Source organism: Papilio xuthus, unplaced genomic scaffold (genome assembly GCF_000836235.2).
Source record: "Papilio xuthus unplaced genomic scaffold, Pxut_1.1 DF825946.1, whole genome shotgun sequence".
NCBI classification, from domain to species: Eukaryota; Metazoa; Arthropoda; class Insecta; order Lepidoptera; family Papilionidae; genus Papilio; species Papilio xuthus.
This window is the reverse complement of record NW_013532703.1, coordinates 6594745-6619382: the sequence shown is the minus strand read 5'-3', so window position 1 is coordinate 6619382 and position 24638 is coordinate 6594745. Positions and strand designations below refer to the sequence as shown.

Below are 24638 nucleotides of genomic sequence, written 5' to 3'. Positions count from 1 at the left end.
GCACACACCACGCACACACCGCACACACCACGCACACAGCAAACACAATTATCTATCACTCTTGTATTCGCGATTATCTAGATACTACCAGACTCACCGCCACCAAAATATGTACGTACGAGACGAATTAACTTGTCGGAGCTGGCATTGCTCGCCGCCTTCTTTATTGGTTTAATTAGTTAGCAAACGTATACTGAAAAATGTGTCTCTTTTTTAATAAACATTTGTTTTCGTCGATTATGTAAACTTAATAACACCGATTTGTCTTCGGGAGCGAACATTTCTGTGGCGCGTATGACCGCTCATTGTGCGTGCAGCGTACACCTGCCACGCGGCCTGGCAGGACTCCGGCCGCGGCTACCTCGTCGCCTCGCCCCTCGCGCGCGCCTCCTCTCACCCGCGCACGCTCTGCTTCGTGTACCCGCTGCCCCAGCGCAACGGTGAGTGCCCGCCCCACGCCCCGCCCCGTCACACGCCCCGCCCCGCCCCGCACCCGCTGACACGTGCCCTGTGCCCGCAGAGTCCCGCGGCGGCGCGCTGGCGCTCAGCGCGGTGACGCGCACCTGCGACCGGCGCGTGCAGCCCGGCCGCACCGGCGACAAGGCCTACAACCTCACCGCGAACGGTAACCTCCCGCACACTGCCCTCCCCGCGCCACTCCACGACCCTCCTCGCCCCCGTCTCACTCCGCGATGTGTCCGCAGGCACGTGCGAGCAGAGCAGCAAGTACAACAGCGCGGCGCAGCGGCCGGCGCCCTCCGCCGCCCTCGCGCTGCTGCTGGCGGCCGCCGCGCTGCTGGCGCCGCCCCGCGCGCGCCGGTGATACCCGCGCCGCCACCCCCCGCCCCCTCGCCCCCCTCGCCGCACCCCTTCCTTCCGGCACCACCGGGTGGGGGGAGGGGTCGCGACTCCTACCTTTTAGTAGTAATTTTATTTTTACTCTTTTTCCCTCAGTTAATCCAGTGACTGGTGTATTTATTGCAAAGCATTTTATAAATAAACTTTTAAAATGTGACGTCGGCAGCTTTGTCGGCAGGTTTCGTGGAATTTTACATATGGTATTGTTTTAATATTTATTGCTTAATGTGAATTTTAGTAATGTACTTATGCGTTGCGGAGGTCGGCCGCGCCTCAGCTGCCACATATCTGACTCGAGAACTAAACAATGTCTAAATGAAACGAAGCAAAGTGATCATATTGTAAATATAAAGAGACCGATTCAAATGCTATTATTTCAGATTGTTGTCATGTTATTTGTAATTATTGTATTCAATATATATTTGTAAGGGCCGAGTGGTGCGCACGCGACGCCGGGTCTCTAAAGCTATATAGATAGAACTAAATGTAGGAAAAATTATCGAGCTGAGCATTTTTATTTTTCAATACGTCCATTTTTATTTAAACGTATAAATATGTAATAGCAGCATCGGGCGGCCGGGGTCGCGATACTAACTCAAAACGCTGACCTTCTTATAATATTGACCAAGAGTAATATTAAAGTGTAATTGCTCATGCAGAGGGAAATAGGTTGGATTTTGACTTGTGATAGTGAGTGTAGTCTGTAAGGAGGCTGTGCACGCGAGCTCCTCGTATGCGGCGCAGTGCGTACTTTGCACACTGCGCACTTTACACATTGCGCACCTTGTACACTGAGCACTTTGCATACTGCACACTGCGCACCTTGCTCACTGAGCACTTTGCGCACTGCGCACCCTGCCGTGGCTCGGCCGGTTTCTTTGCAGACATAGTTTGTAAGTGTTTATGAATTGAGATGTCGACGCTTGCCTACGATCAACCTGTTATGTAAAACAAAGTTTAAAAACGTAGCCCAAAAAGACTATTGTAAATATATCTAGCTAATAATTTATATACGATCATATTTTATAAGTGTAACGCATTTTTAATAAAGAAAATACAGGACAGAAGTATTAATTTAAATAAAAATCTGAAGATAATAAATAGCGATAGATAAATTCAATGAAGAATATATAAAATACACACACAATGTTTGAATTATTTTGCAACAACCGCAAGTGGTTGCGAGAGCGGAGCGCCGTGTGCTCCACACTGCCGCCATAGTGTCGCCGCAGTGGCGCCACACTGCCGCCACACTGCCGCCACACTGCCGCCGCACGCTACACGCTACCGTCAGTCGGCAGTGTGCGCTCGGGCAGGGTGCAGGTCGGGCCTCACTCTTTCCGGAATGCATTCATATAGCGTTTAAGGATTTTAAGAAAGTTTTCAATAATTTCGCTTGTTTGTGTTGGAGGATCGATCGATGGCGCCATGAGATACGATTGGTAACTATTAATATGTAAGCCTATTATTATATTTTGATTACTGAAATATATTTGAAAATCAAGTTTTGTTTCATTTAGCGCCGCAGATGCTTTGCGAACCCGAGAGCGGTGTTCGTGTGCGTTTTGTCCCCAAACCTGATGATGATGACTGTAGCATACGCTTTCGTATCGAACGAGTTGATCATTGGCATCAGTAACAAGTGATGCTTAATTTAATAAAAAAAAACGGACGACTGATTGAATATCTGGAATCTGAAACTCAATGACATCAAATAAATGGACAGGCTATAACCCGTGGTATGTTGTGTCTAATTGTCACCATTTTGGTTACTCGATACCTGCGTTGATTAAAAGTAGGCAACGCAAAAACGTCCTAAAAAGCGCACAATACAACTACGGCAAGAACCAAAGGTGGACATTAACTCGTTATTAAATTATTCAAACTTTCGTGAGACATTGTACTAAACTGATATATAACAAACACGGCTAAACACTCAAGTATATTCGTCCGGTGGCGGCACCAGACGAATATACGTGAACGTTTAGCCGTGTTTATATATCAATTAACTCGTTAACCATAATTAACGAAGTTAAAATTTTCGTTAACGGATTAACTTTTAAGTTAACTTCAAAGACTGTTAACGCTTTTGTTAACTTCCGTTTAGGTAGCTAATCGTTAACATTACACACTTGGTGAATCAAGTGTGCACTTCACTATCACGTGGTACTTAAAATACAATTAAACTTGTGCCTGTTGGCGATGAAAATGTTTAGTTAAAAAAAATGGTTCATTTGAAAGAGCGGTCGAAAAGGATCTTTTTGTTATTGCATACATAAAAACGAACATGGAAAAATAAATTTGAAAATACGGAAGACGAAACATATGCTGCATTCAATGAACAACCCTCAAAACAATGATGCAAATTTACTACTGACGTTTGAATGTTGAATCATGTGGTTAAAAATAGTTTACGACAAATAATTGTATTATACATTTTTTTAAAGAAACAAACGACTGATTACGCCGCCGTACTGAGTGTGCAGTAGCCATTCGATAGATTTATGGGCAACGCTTCTAATGGTCGGGGATGCGTGCGCCCGTTAAATGTGTATTTAATTCGTCTTTTCTGTTGTTTTACCTATTTCTCTTTACCCAAAAATAGTGTGAGTTTCATATGGTTAACTGTTAAGGATTAACTTTTACTTAACATACATACATACATTAACGAAGTTAACTTTTCGATTAACTGTGCCCACCTGTGGCAAGAACTTTATAGTTTGTTGGCGTTAGTGAGCTGTCGTCATTGAGTTTTATTTATCAGCACCGTGTTGTCTGTATATTTATGATATCGAACCGTAAACGATGGTTTAAAGTCTAGGTAAGGCTTCAGAAACCACGTGCCATATCACTTTTTGGATCAAATTCTCTGATAAGAAAAAGGAAGGATTTTATATAAAATCATAGTTTGTTCAGTTAAGTTATTATTTAAAATATTTGTTATAAATGCACGTAATCGATGATAATATGTCACTTTTGAATGATTAAATAATAGAAATATAAACGGATACGTGCTTCAATAAGCTGGCATATTAGTGATATAAATAAAACGTTAGGTGAAGTGAGATCAAACTCGTTTTTCATTAACTCCGTTAAGTCGGGATGTTATTCAGATTCCAATGACACTTAACTCGTTAACATCGTTTCAGTGATTAGTGATACATACAGGCGGTAACAAATGATTTCACATATGTACATATCAAACATACATACGGGCAATAAACATTATTACCTTTTTGTAAATGCGGTAAAAAAACTAACATTTTTAGGTTTTATTTAATCATCTTTTTAATATCAACCAATAATTTTCTTAAGCAGTTACAGTACAGTTCACAGGATACAGCATGGATTATAGTACGATTTACAGAATTCACTTGTCTAATTGGTCTTGCGAACAAATTTATTTTAATAAAGCTTTTTTACAAAAGTTGATAATGAAGCTCTCCTCGTCCAACATAACATACGTTATTAATACATTGTATGCTATTGCACACTCCGACCTCGGTGCGCCAGATGCTCGGCACAAATCTGATGGAGCATCATTGACTTGCTGCAACTGGCAACTAGCAACGACTAACACGACGACTTGAAACATGGTGATGGTGGTGCGGGAACATATCACTGTGTCACGTCTGTACACAACCATACAGAGTATAAACGAGACTTAAATTAATTGAATTAAATGGTTTTTAACGAACTAGGCATTGATAACAATATTTAACTACAAAGTGAATTAATAATGCAAAGAAATTAAAGGAAAGGTATTACTGCATGCAAGCGTTTCAGATAACAATGTGCGTTCTAATCCTCTCAAAAACACATGGAAAAATTTCTACAGCACGTAAATAAAACATAATTCATAAATATCTGATTTACTGAAGAATCGAGGAAATTCTGACAGTTATGACGTCACAATATGGCACTGGTTTATGCCTGCGCACGCGCCCGAGCCCCTCTACGTCCCGTTAGTCCCATGACACATTCCTCTTTTTACGTTTGCTTAAACATATTTTCATCGAAGCTTGTTACGCAGCGTTGCGTGCGAAACTAAGCACGAGGCGCTGCCAAACCCCCATAGAGTTTGGATATAACTCTACGAGGTTAACTTTGTCGGGAGACTTGAGAAGGGGGACGGCGAATGTCCACATCTGAACACCACTGTATTTAAAAATCAATAAATTCGACTTACTGAGTCCACGTATAACTTGTAACTCTATGCTCTATCCCGCCGCTAGACTAGATTTTTTGCGGTGATATATGATTAGTCTAGCCGACCATAATTATTGCCATATAAATAAAGTACACGTCGCGTTGCGAAATTAATTAATAAACATTACAAAAATATCATTATTTAAAACGAGACGCTTCGGACAAGAGGCGGAGACAGCGGCGCGCTACACCTCCTCTATGTATGTATGTATGTATACATGTATACTGAAACAATATATTTATGTTAAAATATACGCGCCTTTATTTACTAGCTGTACTGGAGAATTCCAGCGAGTTAGTAACGAAAAAGCTACATTATATCATAAATAGATAACATCAAAAACAATTTGCACGACATGAAACAATTGTTTAATGTATGAAAAAAACTTTCTAATATTAAGTCATCGACTCGTCACGATGTCAGCAAACGATGAACTGGTTATTTATAGTCCATGCTCAATCTGATGCCACAAATCTTTTTATCTACTTATCACTTCATGTGCGTTTCACATTCGCTGTAAGGAATCACAAAATAAGAGGAATTTGTCGGCGCCGCAGAGTGACGCTGCCATCAACACTAGTCAATGTGTGTGGTGGGAAGGTGGGGAGCTTCGTGATCATGATGCCGACGTCTGTGCACTGCGCGGACAGCGCTGCCCCAAAGGGTATACACTTTTTTGGTCGGCACGGAAGACGTTCGAAAATGTAGGAAGGAAATATTTCAAACTACAATCAATATTCAATGTTCTTAAAGGTGTAATAAACAATTATTCAAAACGATATTACAGAGAGCTGGTGCGTCCTCCCTCGCGTGCAAGATCTTTACCTAGCGCTTGTGTACATAACTTCACTCGCATTACGATTGCACCGCACCATAGGTGATATGTTTACAGATTGCAGATACAGATACATGACGACGGGCTGGCTCGCGGGTCCTGACGATATTGTTGTTAACGAACAATACTATAAGTTTAATAAAATGACATTGGCGTAGTGAACATCGCACAGGTACATTACCGACAATTTCTGTAACAGAACTAGCACGCTCGGTGGCGTGCAGCGCGGAGGGCGCGGAGGGCGCGGAGGGCGCGGCAGAGTGCTTGTATGTTAACTTGTATGTTATGTGGAAACTTTAATAAAACCTACATATTTACATTCATAATATAGACAAAGCGTCGCGTATTTACGTCAATAAGGAATGGAACAACTTTTCATATACATTATATACATTATATATTTAATCATATATTTGCAAAAATACAGCGTTACACATATTATCAGGCCTTAACTTAAATTAGCGATAATTCAGTACTTCAATAGCTTTTAACATTTTAAAATACATGGCCGGTTCATTTCAATAATTAATGTTTTGTTTTTTCAAATATTTTTTTTAATAAATTACACACATTACATTTAAGGTCAGTTAATTACAATTGTATATATATATATATATATATATATATATATATATATATATATATATATATATATATATTATGTATACTTAGCAAAACAGATTGTAAGTAGCGTAACAGCCTGCGCTCGCATAGAGGCGGTGTGCGATCTACAAGGTCGCGCCAGACTCCATAGTAGTACTTTACTTCCTAACAATACTCATTGCAATGGACATTAGTTACTCGGTTTCATATTATTAATTTGCTATATAAAGATAAAAAAATAATATCATTTTCAGCGACGCAACGTGACGACGGTCGAGATCGGCGCGCCCAGTGACGCGCTGGTCGACCCAGAGCGGCACGTATAGGCTCAGTGCGGCAAGGGTAGGCCCAGTGCGGCGAGGGTAGGCCCAGTGCGGCGAGGGTAGGCCCAGTGCGGCGAGGGTAGGCCCAGTGCGGCGAGGGTGGGCCCAGTGCGGCACGATGCGGAAATACGTATATATAATATATGTTAACGGAAATGTATGTAATGCTTTATTTTATGCAATTTCTAAAATGGGAAATATGTGAAATAAAGTATTGTACATACACATGTTCATATTATTCACAGAAATTACTATATTGCCTAATAAAATATCAGAATTTTATACAATTCCTAGGAAATGCGTACACGATTCAGGATATGTGTATTATATTAAATAAACTTTATGTTATGTTATGTTATCTTGAGAGTTATAAGTAATTCCTAAGTTTCAAACATTTCCGCTAACATGTACATACATATATGAAGTTTACGTGTAATATTGGCATGTACATATGTATTTAAACTTTTAAAAAACAACAACAGCACTACGCGTGCATCGAACATAGTATTCATTTAAACTTGATTATAAAGCTTTCAGGTTTCTGGTCATACAGATAGGAGGCTGCTATGTAGAGTCACTAGCGTCCGTTGTCGTCAGGCGTCGCGCGCGGGGCACAGGGCGGCGGCTGCGGTGGCGGGGCGAGTCACGCGCGCTGCTCGGCGCCGGCGCAGGTGGCGGGAGGAGGCGTGGGCGCTGCGGAGGGCGCGGGCGCGTCCCGCAAGGAGTTGTGACGACGCAGCAGGTCGCGCGCAGAGTCGCGCTCGCGCGAGCTGCAGTCCAGCCCTCGTCGCGGGGAACAGTTTGCATCCCGGCATTCCGATGACGAACGCTTCGTGTGCGTGCCTAAATACATACATATACTGTTCATATCATATATCTTACTAATATTGTAAATGTGAAAGTTTAGATGAGTGGATAAATGTTAGATGGTATCTCTGGAACGCCTCAAAGGATCTTGATGAAATGTGGCACAGATGTAAAACATAATCTGGAAGAACACATAGGCTACTTATTAAGTATTTTTCCTATCCCGCACGAATGGAGTCACGGGCGATGTGGTATTTAATATTTTAAAATGATAAGTAAAAATATGAAATACTGTTAGTGTTTCAAAGAGACGCGCGATGTAGGAGTCGGGTTTTCTTGTAAAAGAAGCCGGCGAAGAATTTGTCTCTAGACTTCTACTCTCTCATTTTCTTCTTGCCTTTGGGGAGAGTTTACAGAATTACGTAAGACTGTAATTGGCATATCTGCACAGAACCTGGCCAGACATCCGCAACAAATTAAAATGTTACAGATCAATGTCCTCCATTACTGGAAATAGGATAGACAAAAATTATATTTCTTTTTTCCTACCCATCCCTTATCAAATCCATTCTACTTGTCGCCTGATTTCTGATTCTAAGGCTTCACCAGTGCCTAAAGACGTATACGTAAAGCAGTAGGAAGGAGGCCTGCACCGCAAAGGTCAATGATTTACCGCGTGAAGTGACAGGTGAGGAGCTCGGCGTACCTGGCAGGTCGCGGCCGCAGCTCATGATCTCGTGGTCAAGGGAAGCGGATGCCGGCTCCGTGCGCCGCCCGCGCCCGCCGCGCCCCCCGGACCCGCCACACCCGCCCGGCTGCTGCAATCGCACGACTGATTACATACGCATTGCGTCAGCAACTCGAGGCAATCGCTGCGCTCCACGACAAGCAACCGTCGTCCACATCACACAGTATCCAAAGTAGGAGTCCTACTGATCACAGAAAACCTCTACGGTGTGAACAAATATTATTTTAAATTATTCAAACTCAGCCGCCACCGGACGAATATACGTTAGTGTTTTAGCCGTTTTCATATAATTTTAAATATTATTTTATTTGTAAGTATATGCGTTATAATGCCACGGCTAAAGTAATGATGTCAAAAGAAAGAGTCTTCACGCGGATAAAAACGCGGTTTATACATACATATATCTATACGTAACGATAATGCGACTTTTCTAAAACGTACGATGTAATGTGTGCGGTGCAGTGCAAGTTAATACATGAACTGTGAGGAAGATGTGATGTGATGCAGGTGTCTTTCAGTGAGGTGTCGCGGCGTGGGGTAGATGCTTACTTTGTATCCGCTGGAACCGCTGGTGACGGAGGAGCTAGAGCCCAGCGGGTGTGCGCCGTTCTGGAAACAATGACATTTACTCTTACATACACATTCACTTACAAAAGTGAAAAAGCTGACGTACGCCACAATGCTCTCACAATGTGTCATGTGGTCCGGGAAGTATACCTACATTAGAAATATAATATAAATCTCGACCCAAATAACAGCTAAATGGACCTCCGATACGAAGAAACAATTCATTAAATTCTATAAAAGTAAAGTTATATCTTCTATATATTTCTACTACAATATCGTCTCGCTAGGATCCAATGTACGGTGCTATCTATAAGGTGTTGGGGTCCCGTAGCCTTTGTGGTGGTCGTCGTTGTGCGGAAGGAGTTCTCCTAGGGCACTTAGGGCGCATGGCGGTCGGTTAGGCGCACCTGGTCGAGGTGATCGATGGAGGAGCGGCTTGGGCTCTTGTTGGGCTCGAAAGCGGACGAGTCGCTGTCGTGGTCTGACTGCGCCGGCGGGTCGGGGCTGTCGGGGATCTCGCCCGATGCTGCGACATAAACGCACGACTTAATGTTAAGCACTTAAAATTTAATATGTCTGCTTAATTATGAACTGTTCCAAAAGGCGAAGACGAGGTGAGGTCGAGAGCGAGGGGAGGGCGAGGGGAGGGCGAGAGCTCGGTGTGGCGAAGGCTGACCGTGGGCGAGGACGAGGTGCCTGCGGGGCGCGCGCGGAGAGGGCGGGTGCAGCGCGCGCGGCGGCTGGGCGGGCGCGCGGCCTGCGCCGGGCGCGCGGCACACGGCCGCCTGCACCACCTCGCACACGCGCCGGAACCGCCGGATGTTTCCTGCACGACGCAACACAACCACAACCTCCTTAAATGTTCATTGAAATGTGGGTAGATTCTAAATGTTGCCTTTAATACTTCTTCAATGTGTGACGATAACGTAACCTTATAATGAAACTTGTAATGATAACAAAGTTAATTATTTTAAGAAAAAATAATATTTAAGACTGATCAAGTTTAAATAAAGTACATTTTGTTATGTATCTCTTCATACGGCAGCGCTATTAATCATTAGAGTTCACTGTCACTAGAGTTATAATAATGCGCTGTTACTGCTATACGCAATAATGTCGTTTATCTCGACCTCTCCTAACCTGAGAGCAGGGTGAAGGTGATGGCGTACAGGTACTCCTTGCCGTTCTCGCCGGGCGCCTTCGTTATCGTCGATATGTCCACCTGCGCGATGCAATCACTTGTAACGTTTATTTTGAACTTGCAATTATCACCTTGTATAAATTATGTATGTCTGTTTTATTATATAAGAAATTGTAATTGTTGGTACTATGGTACACTTTGGTCACTTTGAACGGCAGCAAGCAGTCTTCGATTAGCAATTATTGTTCTATGTAATCGTAGGTAGTTAGACTAATATTAAAGTAAAACTATTTAGGTTGCGATGTGAATTGAACTAGAAATTGCCTGCATACGATAAGTGCACAAGGCAGACGCACCTGAAACCTGACGTGCCTCTGGAACATGGCGGGCGCGTTGGAGCCGCGCTTGTACTCCACGCGGAAGGACATGGGCCCCAGCACGCTGTGGGACAGCTCCGCTATCTGCGCACACCACACCTCACGTGAGAGTTGCAAGGCCAGACGCGATGCCGCCTCTCATTTTTAGTAATTTTAGTTTTTCAAAGAGTTCCACTGATGAAGCACAAATACTTCATGTATAATCTTGTAGGTACAATCCCATCATAAGCGTACCGTACGCGTCAACTAATTACAGGCAGAACTCGTGTGTGGTGCGTGCGAGCTCCAGCGTCAACACACTGTGCAAGAAGTGTGATATCGACCCGTTTGCAACTAGTGTGTCCTCAGCGAGGAGTTGTCTATGCCGGGATTTTTTCAGATAAATTGAGCGGTGGTTGAATATATATTTATATTTAAAAAAAAAAAAAGTCAAGTATTTATATCTCATGTGCTGACTGACAAATTATTTAAGCTATTGCTATTAGTGTAGACTTGTAAATAGCTATATGTTAACTATCTTGTGTCTATTATTGTTACTTTCTAGCTGTAAGTCTACCATGTAAATAAATAAATAAATAATGAACACACGCTGACAATATAATAGATAAGCAGTTGGCGAGCGGCGGCCACTGCCACCATCACTAAGGGCCAGTACTCACGCTGAGGAAGGCGTGTATGAGGTCCGCCTTGACGGTGGCGAGCGGCTTGCCCTTGACGAGCGCAGTGAAGGTCTCCTCCTTGTCCGCGGCCAGCAGCAGCGAGCCGAACCACGAGCGCTTCGTAAGCTCGGGTGACGACTCCGGCGTCAGATGAACCTCCTCCGACGACGCTGCGACACACGACCATCACGACATAATACAACATTGGACACCACAAACAATAACACTAACAGACACATGACGACGATCGACGATGGTGCTCAGAAGTGACTAAGAACCGAATTCACCGTGATTCCATTTCCCAACACCACGGCTCCATTGTCTTAGGGCTTTGATTCGGAGTCAAGAGATAAAGCCATTATTGATGTACGCGTGAATTGTTTTAAGTGGGTCAAACATTGCGCTCGTGCAAACCCACACCTTCGTACCGTGTTTGTGGGATACTTCCTTTCCTAATCCTCCCCTTTCCACTAAAGTCTATTTCCCCTTCCCATTCAACACAACGGTGGTGACGACGGGTCCAGTACTCAACCTGGCGTCTGTGATGTTCATTTTTATGTAGTCGCCCTTACTCTGCATCTTTCGCCTGTGGAAGCGCGGCGAGCCGAGAAAGGAGTTCTTGATGGTGGCGAGACGTGCGCGCCAGGGCGCCGCCGGGGCCCCGCCCGCCGCGCCACTCGCGACTCCGCCTCCCGCAGACGCTGTAATGCCACAACAGAAATTTCAGGAAAAATTGATGTTTTTGGAAATTGGTAACAATTACTTTGCTCGCGTAATGAAAAACCGTGGCCATAAAGATAAAAGAACTTTTACTGCACTTTGTGAGTTTTGCGCGCCGTCCCGCCTTGACCAACCTTGTGTCGACGAAGAGTTTCGAGAGCTGGTGAGTGAGTGTAAGGACACTAGTGCAGCTACGAGGAGAGCGTTACCTGTCAATGTGGCCAGGTTCGGGAAGAGCGAAGGCTGCGCGGCCGACTGCGCAGAGGAGGGCGGGCCGGGCAGCGACGACCTCTCACGCGCTGAAGTATAAACATCAAGACATTATTAATAAACAAGTGTGATAAAAATATTTTTGTACTAATTATCCATTAGCAATTCATTTTCTAGTTTTAGTTAATGTTTTATATTAATCGTTTTATCGTAAATCGAATTTTACCATCTTGTTCCCTTTGTCGAATTCTAATATTATTTGATACCCATATTAAGATTATAGTAGAAATATCCCATTGACTATTTTGTAGTTGCAGCCATCTTGGTTTTGTTGTCTTGAGGCTCTCTCATATGAGACATCACTTGGCAGCAGTGAAGGAGAAAGCGACGTGCGGACATACCCCTGTGCGTGTGCGCATGCGCGGGGCTGTGCGGGCGGCAGGAGGCGGGCGCGGGGGCGGGCGCGGGCGCGGGGGCGGCGCCGAGCAGCGGCGACTCGTTGATGATGATGACCGCCTCGCCCGGCTCGCCGCCTGCAAACACTCGCCGCTTTACGCAACAGCTTGCCGCACGGGCTCATTACTGACATGCTAGAAGCTCGATTCAAATTCTAATTTTCTAAGTGTCTTTGGAGTGTTTGTCGATATCTGTCCCGGTCTCGGAAGTAAAAATAAAATGAATATCGGAGTACTGACTGATGTTGAGGCTGATGGTGGGGCCGCTGGAGTTGGCGCGTTGGTGGTGGTGCTCCCGCAGCGACGGCGACGCTGCAACACAAAAGCATATATTGGCAGGGCGAGTGAAAGCGGTGGAATCGTCTATCCAAATACGGAGCCCACTGCGCTGTGCCCACTCACCCAGCGGCGATCCGGGGGCACCGGGCGCGGCGGGGCTGCCGCCCAGCGAGGCCGCGCGGTGCGGCGTGTGGCCGGCTGCAATAAATTAACAGATTTATTATTTAGGTTTATTAGAAAGCAACGTCTCATTGTTGTCAAATCTACACGTTTTAATTCTATAATAAAATGGATCGGATTACAAGCCGAGAAGAATACGCGCACGTTTGCTGACACAAATCTCTCGGCGACTGGAGCGACCCCTAGCAACCGTCCTCACATTCGCCAAGTGCCTTACCACTGAAGAAGCACACTTACTTACTACTTAATATACTTAGCAAAAGCATCAATAAGTTTAAATGTATGCGGTGATTGTTAGGTGTAGTGGGTAGCAAGCACTCACCGGGCGGGCTCGCGGCCAGCTGCGGAGAACTGCGCCCCTCGCGTCCCTCCCGCCGCCCCGAACATGACCTGCTGTTCAGATTGAAACGCATTTAAATTATATTTAAATCTGAATATGTTATATATATAACACTTTAAGTGCGGATTCACCGTTGTACGGCTTTCTCGTACAACGGTGGATTTACGGCCCCAATACACTTGTGACTGTGTAACTTTTTAAATTGATTAATGTTGCAAATTCAGTAATGTTGTTTATTAAACCCTGCCACCTAACCAATAACCTTTATCGAGGACTCTATTCGCGGATGAAATGTTAAAGCTTCTACCTGATCTGCGATCTCCTGGGGGTTATCGGCGAACCTTCGCTGATCTGTCCGAACTGGGCGGACTGGCCGTTCACCTGCCGCACATCACACGTCTTAATAATTACATATAACACAAAACATATATAGAAAGATAAGATACTGTTTGTTGTGGAGGTTTAATAAGGGCGGAAAGGCTCGTACCCTGCAGGTGTCGAGGCGCTTGCGCGGGGGGTCGCCGGGCGGCGCGGGCGCCGGCGGGCGCGGCTCGTCGTCGCGCGCCGGACGCCGCCGCTTGCGCTCCAGCAACAAGAAGTATATCACTTTTTCCGTGTTGTGACTGGAATGAGCATATCTCACGTTACACAAACACTCCTAGACAGTGTGTTTTCATTGATTGTAACGGTTCCTTTTTTTTTATATCATAAGGCGGCAAACGAGCGAGTGGCCACCTGAAATCGCTAAAACAGCGAAGTGACCGTTGCCCATAGACATACGCAATTGCATATGCGTTGCCTACCTTTAATCGACGGAGAAGAGGATGCATAGAAAGAAAATATTTTCCCTTTCCATGCATCCTCTCATCCGGAAAGTCCACTTCCACTTCCCATCCTTTCCTTATAAGAAAAAGGGTGGGAAGGGAAAGAGGACTAATTTTGACCTCCGGGACGCACACTCATCAGACGAAACGCGGAATAGCTTCCACTTGACGCCTGTCTTCTGTGTGGTCGTGGTATTTCACCGGGCGAGCCGGGACTATTCGTGCGAAGATGTTAAAGCAGGCTCTACCACTGTTTAAGGAATGTTGTTTCCTCAGGAATCGGTGGGCAATGTAAAATGTTGAGGAGCTGAAGCAAGGGCTCGGATCGATGATGGGGCCGGTGCCGATCTCCCGACGATAATTTTTAGTGCATTATTGAGTTCAGCAGGTGACTACGGACTCTGTAGTGTAAAGATAGTGAATATGCAGTTCGGTAATACTTAAAAGCGGTGAATATGATTCGCGCGACTCGATCGAGTAAGAAGGGAGGCTTCGGTCGGATACTGACTGGGGGCTGAGAAGATCCTGTATGAGCTTATCACGCTGCTTGAAGCAGCCAAGGCTGCAGATGGCCTGCAGCACGTCAGGGTCGAGGGCATCGGCGCCGGGCAGCACGCGCGTCTGCACCACCTCCATCATGGGCAACTCCTGCTCGAGCTCGCCGCGTCCGCCCGCTGTCACCCACGGGTGCCGCGTGATCTGTGCCAGCTGCTCCCCGCCGCACAACGCACACCGCCGCACGCCGCATACCCAACAACAACAGTACAAATGTGTGTACAGATTGAGCATTTGATGAGTGAACGAGCGCAATATCAATTGAAACAGTAATGTCACTTTACGGTGAATGACTAAACTATCATATCGGAAAACTGATTAGGAAAAATATTCGAATGATAAATCCTAGTCTTCCAATATGTCTGCTTGACTCTTTCAGTTAGAGGCGCGTTACCGTGATACGTTTGTCCGGGTTGACCTCGATCATGCCGCGTAGCAGCTGCTGGCAGTCCGGCGGCACGAAGTGCGGCACGTGGAACACGCCACGCTTCACCTGCATCGCGCCCACATCAAATAATCGCATTAAAATAATTGCTTATGGCAAATAAACAATATATGTATATCAAGTAGTTATTTTGTGCAAACACAAGTTTTTAAAAATTTGGTTAATAGTTATATTTTATGACAAGTAATAAAATTAATTCAAAATATAAATAGGGCGCCGGCAGACCTTTTCAAGCAGCTGGCGCAGGTTGTCGTCGTCGAAGGGGAGCGCGCCCACGAGCAGCGCGTACAGGATCACGCCGCACGACCACACGTCCGCGCGCCGCCCGTCGTACTTCTCGCCCTGCCACAACACCACCACCTCGTTAGTGTACACACACGTACACACCACGAGTCTACTTCACATGATGACGTCACTTTACACTTCATCAGAGCCTCTTTAAAAAGTATGAGATCGTTATCCAATTAAAATATACATGTAAATAATAAGAAACAAATAAATATACAAAAATAGGTTTTAAATCCTGTTCCTGGTTAACTGGCCCCGGGAATTCAATTGGTAAACTATCCATATATATACGATAAATTATAATATATAAGTTAGGCAGCCGCGTCCGCGTCGGCCATAGGTAAGCCGCACACGCCATCGCGAGTTTCTCTTATATCTAGCATTGAATGCACTGTTCAAATTGTCGCGCGATGTAATAAAAACTTTTTAATTGGATTGGCTCGCACACTCGAGTGTTTTTTTCTTTGCACTCGGTTCCCTCCTCCGCCTCATTATGCAATCTTCCGAGGGTCTGGGGCCCGCGAGGGCCGAGGGCGGGGAACACGAGCTCGAAAACCTCTCTTTACCCTCTCCTCTACATTAATTTGTACATTTTTGGGTAATAATAATTTATAAAAAAAATCGCATGCCCGCGACTTCGTCAGCATGGGAAAACCTAGCAATACATATAGACTACGTCACCCGGCGATAGTGTAGCTTCCCAATATTGAAAGAATTTTTCATATCCGTTCACTAGTTTTGGAGTCTACTAAATGCAAAGAAACATTCAAATTTTTCATCATTATAATATTATCATAGATGTAGGACTACATCGATAATTTAGAAGTACAGAGTAGCACTAGTCACATTCGAAGCTAAAACAAGGAGGTGCTGAGAGATGCGGGCGGGTACCAAGCTTCAAATCAAGACGTCGAGGATGGTGCGAAGTGACCTTAAGTTAAAAAGTTTTAGAACTACGTCTGTGGGCATACCCCGCGGTAAAAACAACCGTTATCTGACTCTACACTCTAGACGACCGCCTGCTACATAAAGGAAGATCTATTTTAAAAATTAAAGCAAAACGACAGGGCGGGGTGAGCAGAGTGCGCATGCTTACCCTGATGACCTCCGGGCAGGCGTAGTGCGGGCTGCCGCACGAGGTCTCGAGCAGCGACCCTGCGGGCTGCAGCGAGGCCATGCCGAAGTCCGCGATCTTAATATTGTTCCGCTCGTCCAGCAGCAGATTCTCCGGTTTGAGGTCGCGATGGCTGCCGGCGCACACCATGTTACATGTTACTTTTACATCTCAGTTACTTTGTCAATTAAGGGTGGATATAGATAGTCAATTTGGAAAATATTGAGCGAGCGGTGTTTTCACAGGACGAGCCCCAGGTACTGACCAGATAGAATGGCTGTGGCAAAAGTCTAAGGCGGAGATGATCTGGCGGAAGAAGCGGCGCGCCTCCTTGGGCGTGAGGCGGCCCTTCTTCACGAGGTAGTCGAACAGCTCGCCGCCGCTCACATGCTCCAGCACCAGGTACCTGCGGCACAGGCACACGTTAGCCGCCGGTATGGCGTCACATCTTACGTTAACCATTTGAATCGTAAACACTCGTGCACTTTACAAATCCATACACAAACTCAGAAAATAGTAATAGAGACTGACAATCATTGTGCCGCTGCTAGACGTTAAGTGGAAATTGGGCCTCAAGTAGAAACAACAGCTCGTATGGATCCGTATACACTTTAAATTAAATGTTACAAGTGTGGACTCGCCTTTAGATTCCTACACGACAATGAAAGCTCACAGTTGACTAATCTTTTGCATTCTTATGAAACAGTGTCGGTGCGGTCTACGCTTTGCTAAGCGCTAGTAAGAATCCAAAGCGTTGCTACGTCCCGCGTAGAACACCGCTACGAGAATAAACAGAATGTTACTGAGAAGCGCACATCAATCGTCAGTGTCGGCTGCCGTAACCTCAGTACGGCAACATACTCGTACTGTATCAACTTATCTTACATCGTAGTGGACAACATTGTATATCTATACTCGAGTTCCGGCTCGCTTATGCTATTCTGTTGCTGATTACAACTACAACGTCTGTAGAGTGTCACTGGTATGCTGGTGAATAACTCTACATATTAAAGTTAAAAAAAAACAGTTTCATTCGATTATTTTTGTAGAACATAATGTTAGATTATAAACAATATGTTTTTTTTGTTTAATTTAGAGCATAAGAATAGATTGTTAGCGGTAGCACACGATGTTGGCAGGTGGCGCACGATAGAAGCACTGCTAGGCATCATACTAACGCGATCTAACGGACAAAGTAAATGTCCCTAACATAAAGTGCCACTTTATATTGGATAGTCGTTTTATCGCAAGTGGCAATTTTCACAGACAGACTTTGAAAGCGAGCAATGTAAAGTGCATTTGGAGGCGCCGAAGTGCATAACTGCGTCGCAATCAATCTTCGTTTAACATCGCGCCGCTATTGCCCCTATTCTACTACTTATTTACTCAAATAAAATAATCACATCTATTTACAATATGACGTTTCGTTTCATACAACATTATAACGTCGGTTACAGATTTAAATAGTGTTAGAAACAACACAATTCACGATAATCACACACAGAAATACACAATGATCCGGCTAACTGTGGGAACCGTGGGCATCATCATCAGCTCAGTATACTTCCCCACTGAGGGGCTCGGAGCCCACCCTAAATCAAGGGTGACTAGGCCTTAGTCAACCACGCTGGCCCAGTGCGGGTTGGTTGACTTCACACATATCTTTGAATTTCTTCTCAGATATGTGCAGGTTGCATCACGATGTTTTCCTTCACCGTAAGAACGTCGGAATAAATGTACATATGTAAATCGAAAAACACATTGGTACATAGCAGGATTTGAACCCAGGACCTGCAGCTTGTAAGTCAAGTGCGTAACCCACTGAGCCACCGACGCTCTTGTGGGCATCTCTACTGCTTATTCTTGTTAAAACTGCGTGCAAACATTCTTAAACTTTTTGTCTAATAATGAACCCAAACGTCAATATATACATACGAGTATGTATTGTCTGAATGCGCCGCACTAACTGGCATCGAATGTTGTATTATAAGTGGTGAGATGCAGGCGTGTTGATGTTGTCATTTGTGTTGTTTTGTGTGAATGTATGGGATGAGATGATGAGGCACTCACAGATACTTCTTGTTCTCGTAGACGTCGGAGAGGCCGAGCACGTGCGGATGCTCAATCAGTTTCATGATCGCTATCTCCCGCTCCACCTGCACATCATACAAATATATACACACACACACACACCTCGACATATCTCATAACCAGACTGTTAGATACACATGTTGACTTGGTTGGGCACGAGGTCCGCAAGTTTCGGCTAATCGTCTATCTACTGATCTATATATCTAGATATATTTAGCGCGTGTCAGTGTGGAGCACGTCAGCGGCGGTGCCGGATGCAGCTGCGTCATAGAACAGAGTAAGCTGCGTCATAGGAACAGAGGTACCTTCATGAGCACGGATTCGCTAAGTTTCTCGCGGTTGATGATCTTGATGGCGACCTTCTTCCCGGTGACGCAGTGCACGCCCAGCTTCACCAGACCTGGAAAAAAACTTTTTGTGAGAGCTGCACAGTACGAGCCAACCTCAAAATCCGTATGCCTTATAAATGCCTGTATTTTGCATCCTACAACAAGAGATGATAGTGATCATGCACAAATGCCTAAAATTTCCTGTTTAATAAGTCCCCTCCTTCTGACAATCATATGTACAGCGATATCTGTTTAAGATCAATAAAGCATCAGTGTTAAAGTAAACTAACGTAAGTGAATTAACGTGAGCGCGGGATGTTGTGTGTACTCGTACATACATACATACATACGAGTACATCTATTGAAATATATGTTGTATTGATCGTTGACTTGTGTTGTGGCGCGTGTTATGACTTAACGTGTAAGCTTACGCTTGTCGTATGTCTATCAATGAGACTTCTTACAAATTCATTTAACATTATGAGGCATCCTAATTTCACCAAAATAGTGGAGCGACTAGTGCCCTTAGACAAAGCGATCTCCAGTCCAGTTAAATTATTCAAACTTTCGTGAGACATTATAATAAACTTATATATAAACGGCTCAACACTCACGTATATTCACGCTCTCTGAGCTTACGAGCTGACGGGCCGCGTCCGCGAAATAATACCAGTCCCACTCACCCTGATGAAGGGCCCCCGAGGGGCTTGAAACTAGTCGGTGCCGCCACCGGACGTATATACCTGAGTGTTTAGCCGTTCTTTTATAAACAGTTCTGTCTTATTTATTTTGTTCATGTCATTAGGTGGCAATGTGCGTCGCCTGCAATGTTATGTATGTTCATAAAATGCACAAAGTAACTGATTTCCTTTGCAGTGTTTCAATGAACCTTTGATTAACTTTTGGTTAACACATTCTAAGGATGCCAAATAGAGTGTATTTTGGGTTTAATTAATTAAACTTATTGTTTACGCATTATTTAAATAATTTGGAATTTTGGAGACAATGGCAATACAACGAGCCGCGGTTCAGCAGGTCACCTACTATTTACATAATTACCTGTTTTTATATTAAATTGTCCCTAACCTTCTGACGTAAGTATAAACCGACAAACTAATCTGGCCCGGTGACTATAAGTGACACGAAATTACCATAGCTCATTAGCGCCGCGCCGCGCCGCGCCGCGCTGCACTCACATAAGTGTCGTACTGTATGTCATATTTTCCCTTAGTAGGTACTCATGTTTTCTAATAGCCAACTAATATAACCAACTGCGATGTCAGCGTGTCTCATATTGGGCATTCTTGTTTGACAATACTCGTGTGTATCATGTCAACATAACCGTACAAGTTTATAAAAGGTTAATAATTTAATTTATTTCGTTTTTGTCATTATTGACATATTAGAAACTCACCAGTTTGTCCCTTGCCCAGAGTTTTCTCCAATCTGAAGGGTCCGACGTATTGGTAGGCCTCCGCGGCCGCGGCGGCGCTCCCGCCTTCCATTCTCAAAGCGCGTGCCGCGGCGCCCGCCGTCTCGCCGTGCCAACCATAGCGCTTCGCCACTGCGCGCCCTCGCTCCGCCCTCGATGCGCCCTCGCCGCACTCAGCCCGCACTCAGTCCTCTCGCTTCATAGTGCCGCCACGCGTGCGGTCCCTGCAGAGTCTTGCTGCACAACCACCATTCTCCGTTTTTCACTAATTTTCAGATTAGCACAATAATTGTTTGGTACACAATAGTTTCTAGTCGTCGTACTAACATCTCATTTACTAAAATAATGTTGACTATTTAGAACACTGTTTATAATCGAGGGTTTTTACTGCCCATATACCTTCCTGTACAGAAGCATATGTTCTATGCGTTTTTTTTAGGAATATACGTTTATGTACAGATGTTTCGACGGTGAAAACACACGATAATTAAATATGCAGACAACTAAGAACATGAAAAACTTCTACATCGATGTTCTTTAGCAGTAAAAATAACCAACGCTTAACCCCATAGCGGCTGCGTACACATTACCAAACATTTAGCACAGTATGATCCAATTACGTTAGATTTTATGCTCTAAGTACAATACATACATACATACATACATATAGATAACCTGGTTTAGTAAACAAGCCTCATCATTAAAGTAATCACTTATAATGTGTGTGTTGGGATCTCGTACAACAACATGAATGACCACGAAACGACACGACACGAGAGGAAGTGACTGGAAGTTCTGAAATATTATAGAAGTGACGAAGTGAAGACTTAAAAAGATATTTACATGAAAATACAGCTCTTTTTAAATTGCCGCAGCTAATTCATGAAACATTATAAAAAAAACATTTTTTATTGAAATGTCAACAACATGATGACACAAACATTCTTTGAAGAGAAAATGGCAGTGAAAAGTTATGAAGTATATGATTAGATAGTTACGTACGCTGGGCCGCGGCGAGCACTTCACCTCGCAGCCCGCGCCCCTGGCCACTGGCCACTGGCCGCTGACCGCTGACCGGCCTGACCACATCCCCTTCACCTATATGCATTACACCTTAGTGCAATGTTATTGGAATGCCGCTATCTGCTTGATGATACGTTCAAATGAAAAACTAATATTCTTGGTTCTGTCTCACACAGTTTGTCGCCTTACAGTATTACACGCGTGCCAGCAATTTAATCCGCACACCAAAAAGGAATTCGTTTTCCTTTTTTTTAACGTATAAATAATAAATAATAGAAATGTAAGGACGACGGATTATTTTATATTCTTTGGGAGTAATAGTTAGCAATACTTCGTCACTTATTTACGACAATTTTATACTCAACAGTAAATAATAAAAAATGGACAAAGCGGGAAGTAGAACAACTTCATTGAAGAAAATAAATCCATTTATATAGATTGCAAATGGCAGAAATGTCGCGCTGTCAAGTCACCTTTGCTAGTCAATAAAATAATTGTACCGATATTTTTAATATTACAATGTTATAAACTTGTAGTAAGAAATATATATATATAATAATAACTGAACTTATTTGAAATCTTTTATAACTTATCGAGATAAAGTCTTAAAGATGCATCTCAAACTGTCTTTTAACAGGTAAATATGATTAATGCGGAGCACAACGCGGCACTGCATGCATCCGCTATAAGAGTACGGGCATAGACCCAACAAGATTATACTCTGTTTGTAACTTTGGAACTGTAATTATATGATACACATTATGCTTAACAGTTCGTCTCAACACAAATATTATTGAAAACGCCCACGTTTTAACGCAACGCTTTTAAGCTTCCGTGCGTAGCTCGTTCGTATCTCTTGCGCAGTGAACGTAAACACTAATCTATCGTTAACTAAGTCATCTCTGCCGCAGCCGACACAACTGCCTCGACCTCGACACCTCTCATATGCATTTGTCTATATTTTTCTATGCGCTGCTCTAATTAATTTATCTTTGATATTACAACGAGAGAAGTCATCGAACTAATAATTATAAACTTACATAATCCAAAAATAAGGCTAATTAACTTTTTTTGCGGACTTATATATTGAAAAAGAAGACAATTGCAGTCGTTTTATTCTTAAAGTCTACTCCAATGATCAGATTTTAATGACTAGACGATTTCTTGAATTATGTACATTGTAGTTAAATATATTTATTTGTACATAACTGGTTACCTTAATGAATATTCCCTAATTATAATATACCTAAATGAATGATGATTGTGTGTTACTGTGACATTTCTCAGCACATTCCTCTAAGAAACCCTTAAATAATATCATCACTGTAATCTATAGATTACACGCAACACATCGGTGTATGTGTCTCTCCATTGATCATCGCTGTTGGTGAACAGTGGTTCAGCCTAAATCCCTTTCTAAGAATGATCTTTGCCTGTGCAATTAAATAATTGTGCCAAAATGTGACAGCCAAGATCAACAACTGCCTTCTGAAAGGGGAAACAGACGGAAAAGTTTGCATGGCAAAATGCACTGTTGCGAACATGCAGAAAGCATACCCATGTCAATGATGCCCATCAAGCACCAGGAACCAGACACTAGGTACCGGGCACCAGACTCTACAGATCTTTAAATTTAAAATATAGACACTTGCTCGACGAATTCTGTACAATTCATGTGTTTATAAGAAGTTAAATAACATGATTTTTTATTACGTAAAATTGACAAAGATTAAATCAAATTAATTGTGTAAATAAATCTAAAAAGACCTTAAATATGAAACACGTACAGCACTCGCATGCAGCTTGTTATAGCCAGGATCGCAGGATTACTTAACAAGTTTTATCTTCTTTGTTTTTCTTTGCTTCCATGCACCAGATTTTCTTATAATTTTAATCGAATCACTTTACATCACCGAACTTAATGAATATTACTTTATTTACAGAAGTATTTCAGAGTCTCCAGAGATGTTCCCTCTGATATAAATGTATTTACACTCAAGGAATGCGCACATATCGGCCAGTACATATGTATTCGTGTATATATATAATAATATTAAAGCAGTACACAAGTTGGGAACACGCCGTATTCCGCATTCACCGTTACTGTCGCACGTCACTGGAAAATCAATATATCTCAACTTAACATCGCGGTTTCTTTGACAACAAATTTAACTAGTGCGGAGAGAGTGAGTGCGGGAGAGGGTGCGGCCGGCCGGACATCTTCCTGCACTTATTGAGGACACAAATAATGTGTGAAATATAAAAGGTTATATAATATTATATTTGAATTTGTAATGTTTTGTGTGCGGCACGCGCGCCTACACACGGCCCCGGCGCGCCTTCTCACTTCCCGGCGAGTGCGGGGCGGAGCCGGGGGTTGGGGCACACCGAATGACTCATACCGAGGGGTGGATTTACGTTTCGTTACACGGTTGTTCTTTACTAAAACTTTTTAAATAGATATAGAAATTTATACTGCTTAGTAAAAACACAACAACAGTTTAAGAAATTAGACGCAAAGAAATTAAATTGTTTTAATTTCCCTACAATTAGTAGTTGTTAATATGTACATTAGTGACTTTGAATCTGTCGGCAGTTGAGAGGACGATGAGATGACGTCACAGTACAGTCCAGTAGTGACATTGTGCGCTGTGCCCTGCGAGACATGATCAATGTCTGAATGTACCATAATGTGTTAAAAATATTATAATGATCACAGGAAAATCAGTTTCGTATGATGATTATTCATTATTTCCATATCAATCAACATTTAGATATTTACATATACATATATATATGTCTCTCTAAATATAGCAGGCAGCGACCAAAATGATAAATATCAATTTAAAAGTAAGATTAAAATAATTCTGTATTCATTATTCTATAATGTATTCTCTACATCATTACAATAATGAACATAATTAATAATGAGAACATTGTATTCTTTTGTTCTTATGGTAATTTCTGCTTTAATTATTGTCTTTTAGTAATTAATGTGACTTCTGACCGGCCTCCAGGGGCGCTCAACCTAGCGAATGGCAGTATTAAAAATACGCTAGAAATATCATTCATTAATGATGATAGTAATTACGTGACTAAATCTCTGTATAAAATATATCGTCGTCCCTGTTATTATCTGTGACAAAACAGATATAAAAATATGTTTTAAACGGGTATTTTGTCCTCGTAAACCCACGGTTACTCGTATGTAACGCTAAACCAGTG

General features: G+C 43.3%; 1 protein-coding gene and 1 long non-coding RNA gene across 2 annotated transcripts in view; one reads left to right on the top strand and one right to left on the bottom strand.

Annotated features, from left to right (window-relative positions):
- Positions 1-791, top strand: part of LOC106124193 (uncharacterized) — a 1334-nt gene extending 543 nt beyond the window's left edge. The window contains exons 2-4 of the long non-coding RNA XR_001228191.1: positions 318-440; positions 521-625; positions 705-791. This is a non-coding gene — a long non-coding RNA (uncharacterized LOC106124193). The remainder of the gene's footprint in view (positions 1-317; positions 441-520; positions 626-704) is intronic.
- A 5778-nt stretch (positions 792-6569) lies between these two features.
- Positions 6570-23767, bottom strand: sff (BRSK family serine/threonine-protein kinase sugar-free frosting). Its single transcript, XM_013320273.1, has 25 exons — positions 23201-23767; positions 20373-20627; positions 18935-19029; positions 18609-18694; positions 16804-16944; positions 16521-16671; positions 15362-15478; positions 15086-15184; positions 14645-14844; positions 13800-13935; positions 13620-13693; positions 13295-13365; positions 12916-12990; positions 12754-12825; positions 12460-12591; positions 11983-12147; positions 11701-11829; positions 11129-11298; positions 10449-10553; positions 10092-10173; positions 9628-9777; positions 9359-9477; positions 8934-8993; positions 8343-8454; positions 6570-7672 (listed from the first exon to the last, which is right to left on the bottom strand). The coding sequence occupies exons 2-25, from the start codon at positions 20461-20463 to the stop codon at positions 7473-7475; spliced, it is 2832 nt and encodes a 943-aa protein (XP_013175727.1). The 5' UTR covers positions 20464-20627; positions 23201-23767; the 3' UTR covers positions 6570-7472.
- Positions 23768-24638: the final 871 nt, after the last annotated feature.

Excerpts from the sequence above, each read along its gene's own strand:
- sff (XM_013320273.1), bottom strand. The coding sequence starts at position 20,463 with ATGGAAGGCGGGAGCGCCGCCGCGGCCGCGGAGGCCTACCAATACGTC. Across the intron at positions 12,148-12,459 it reads GCATGCGCACACGCACAGGG|CGCGTGAGAGGTCGTCGCTG; the intron begins GTATGTCCGCAC and ends TTTATACTTCAG. Across the intron at positions 9,778-10,091 it reads CACCTTCACCCTGCTCTCAG|GAAACATCCGGCGGTTCCGG; the intron begins GTTAGGAGAGGT and ends TGCGTCGTGCAG.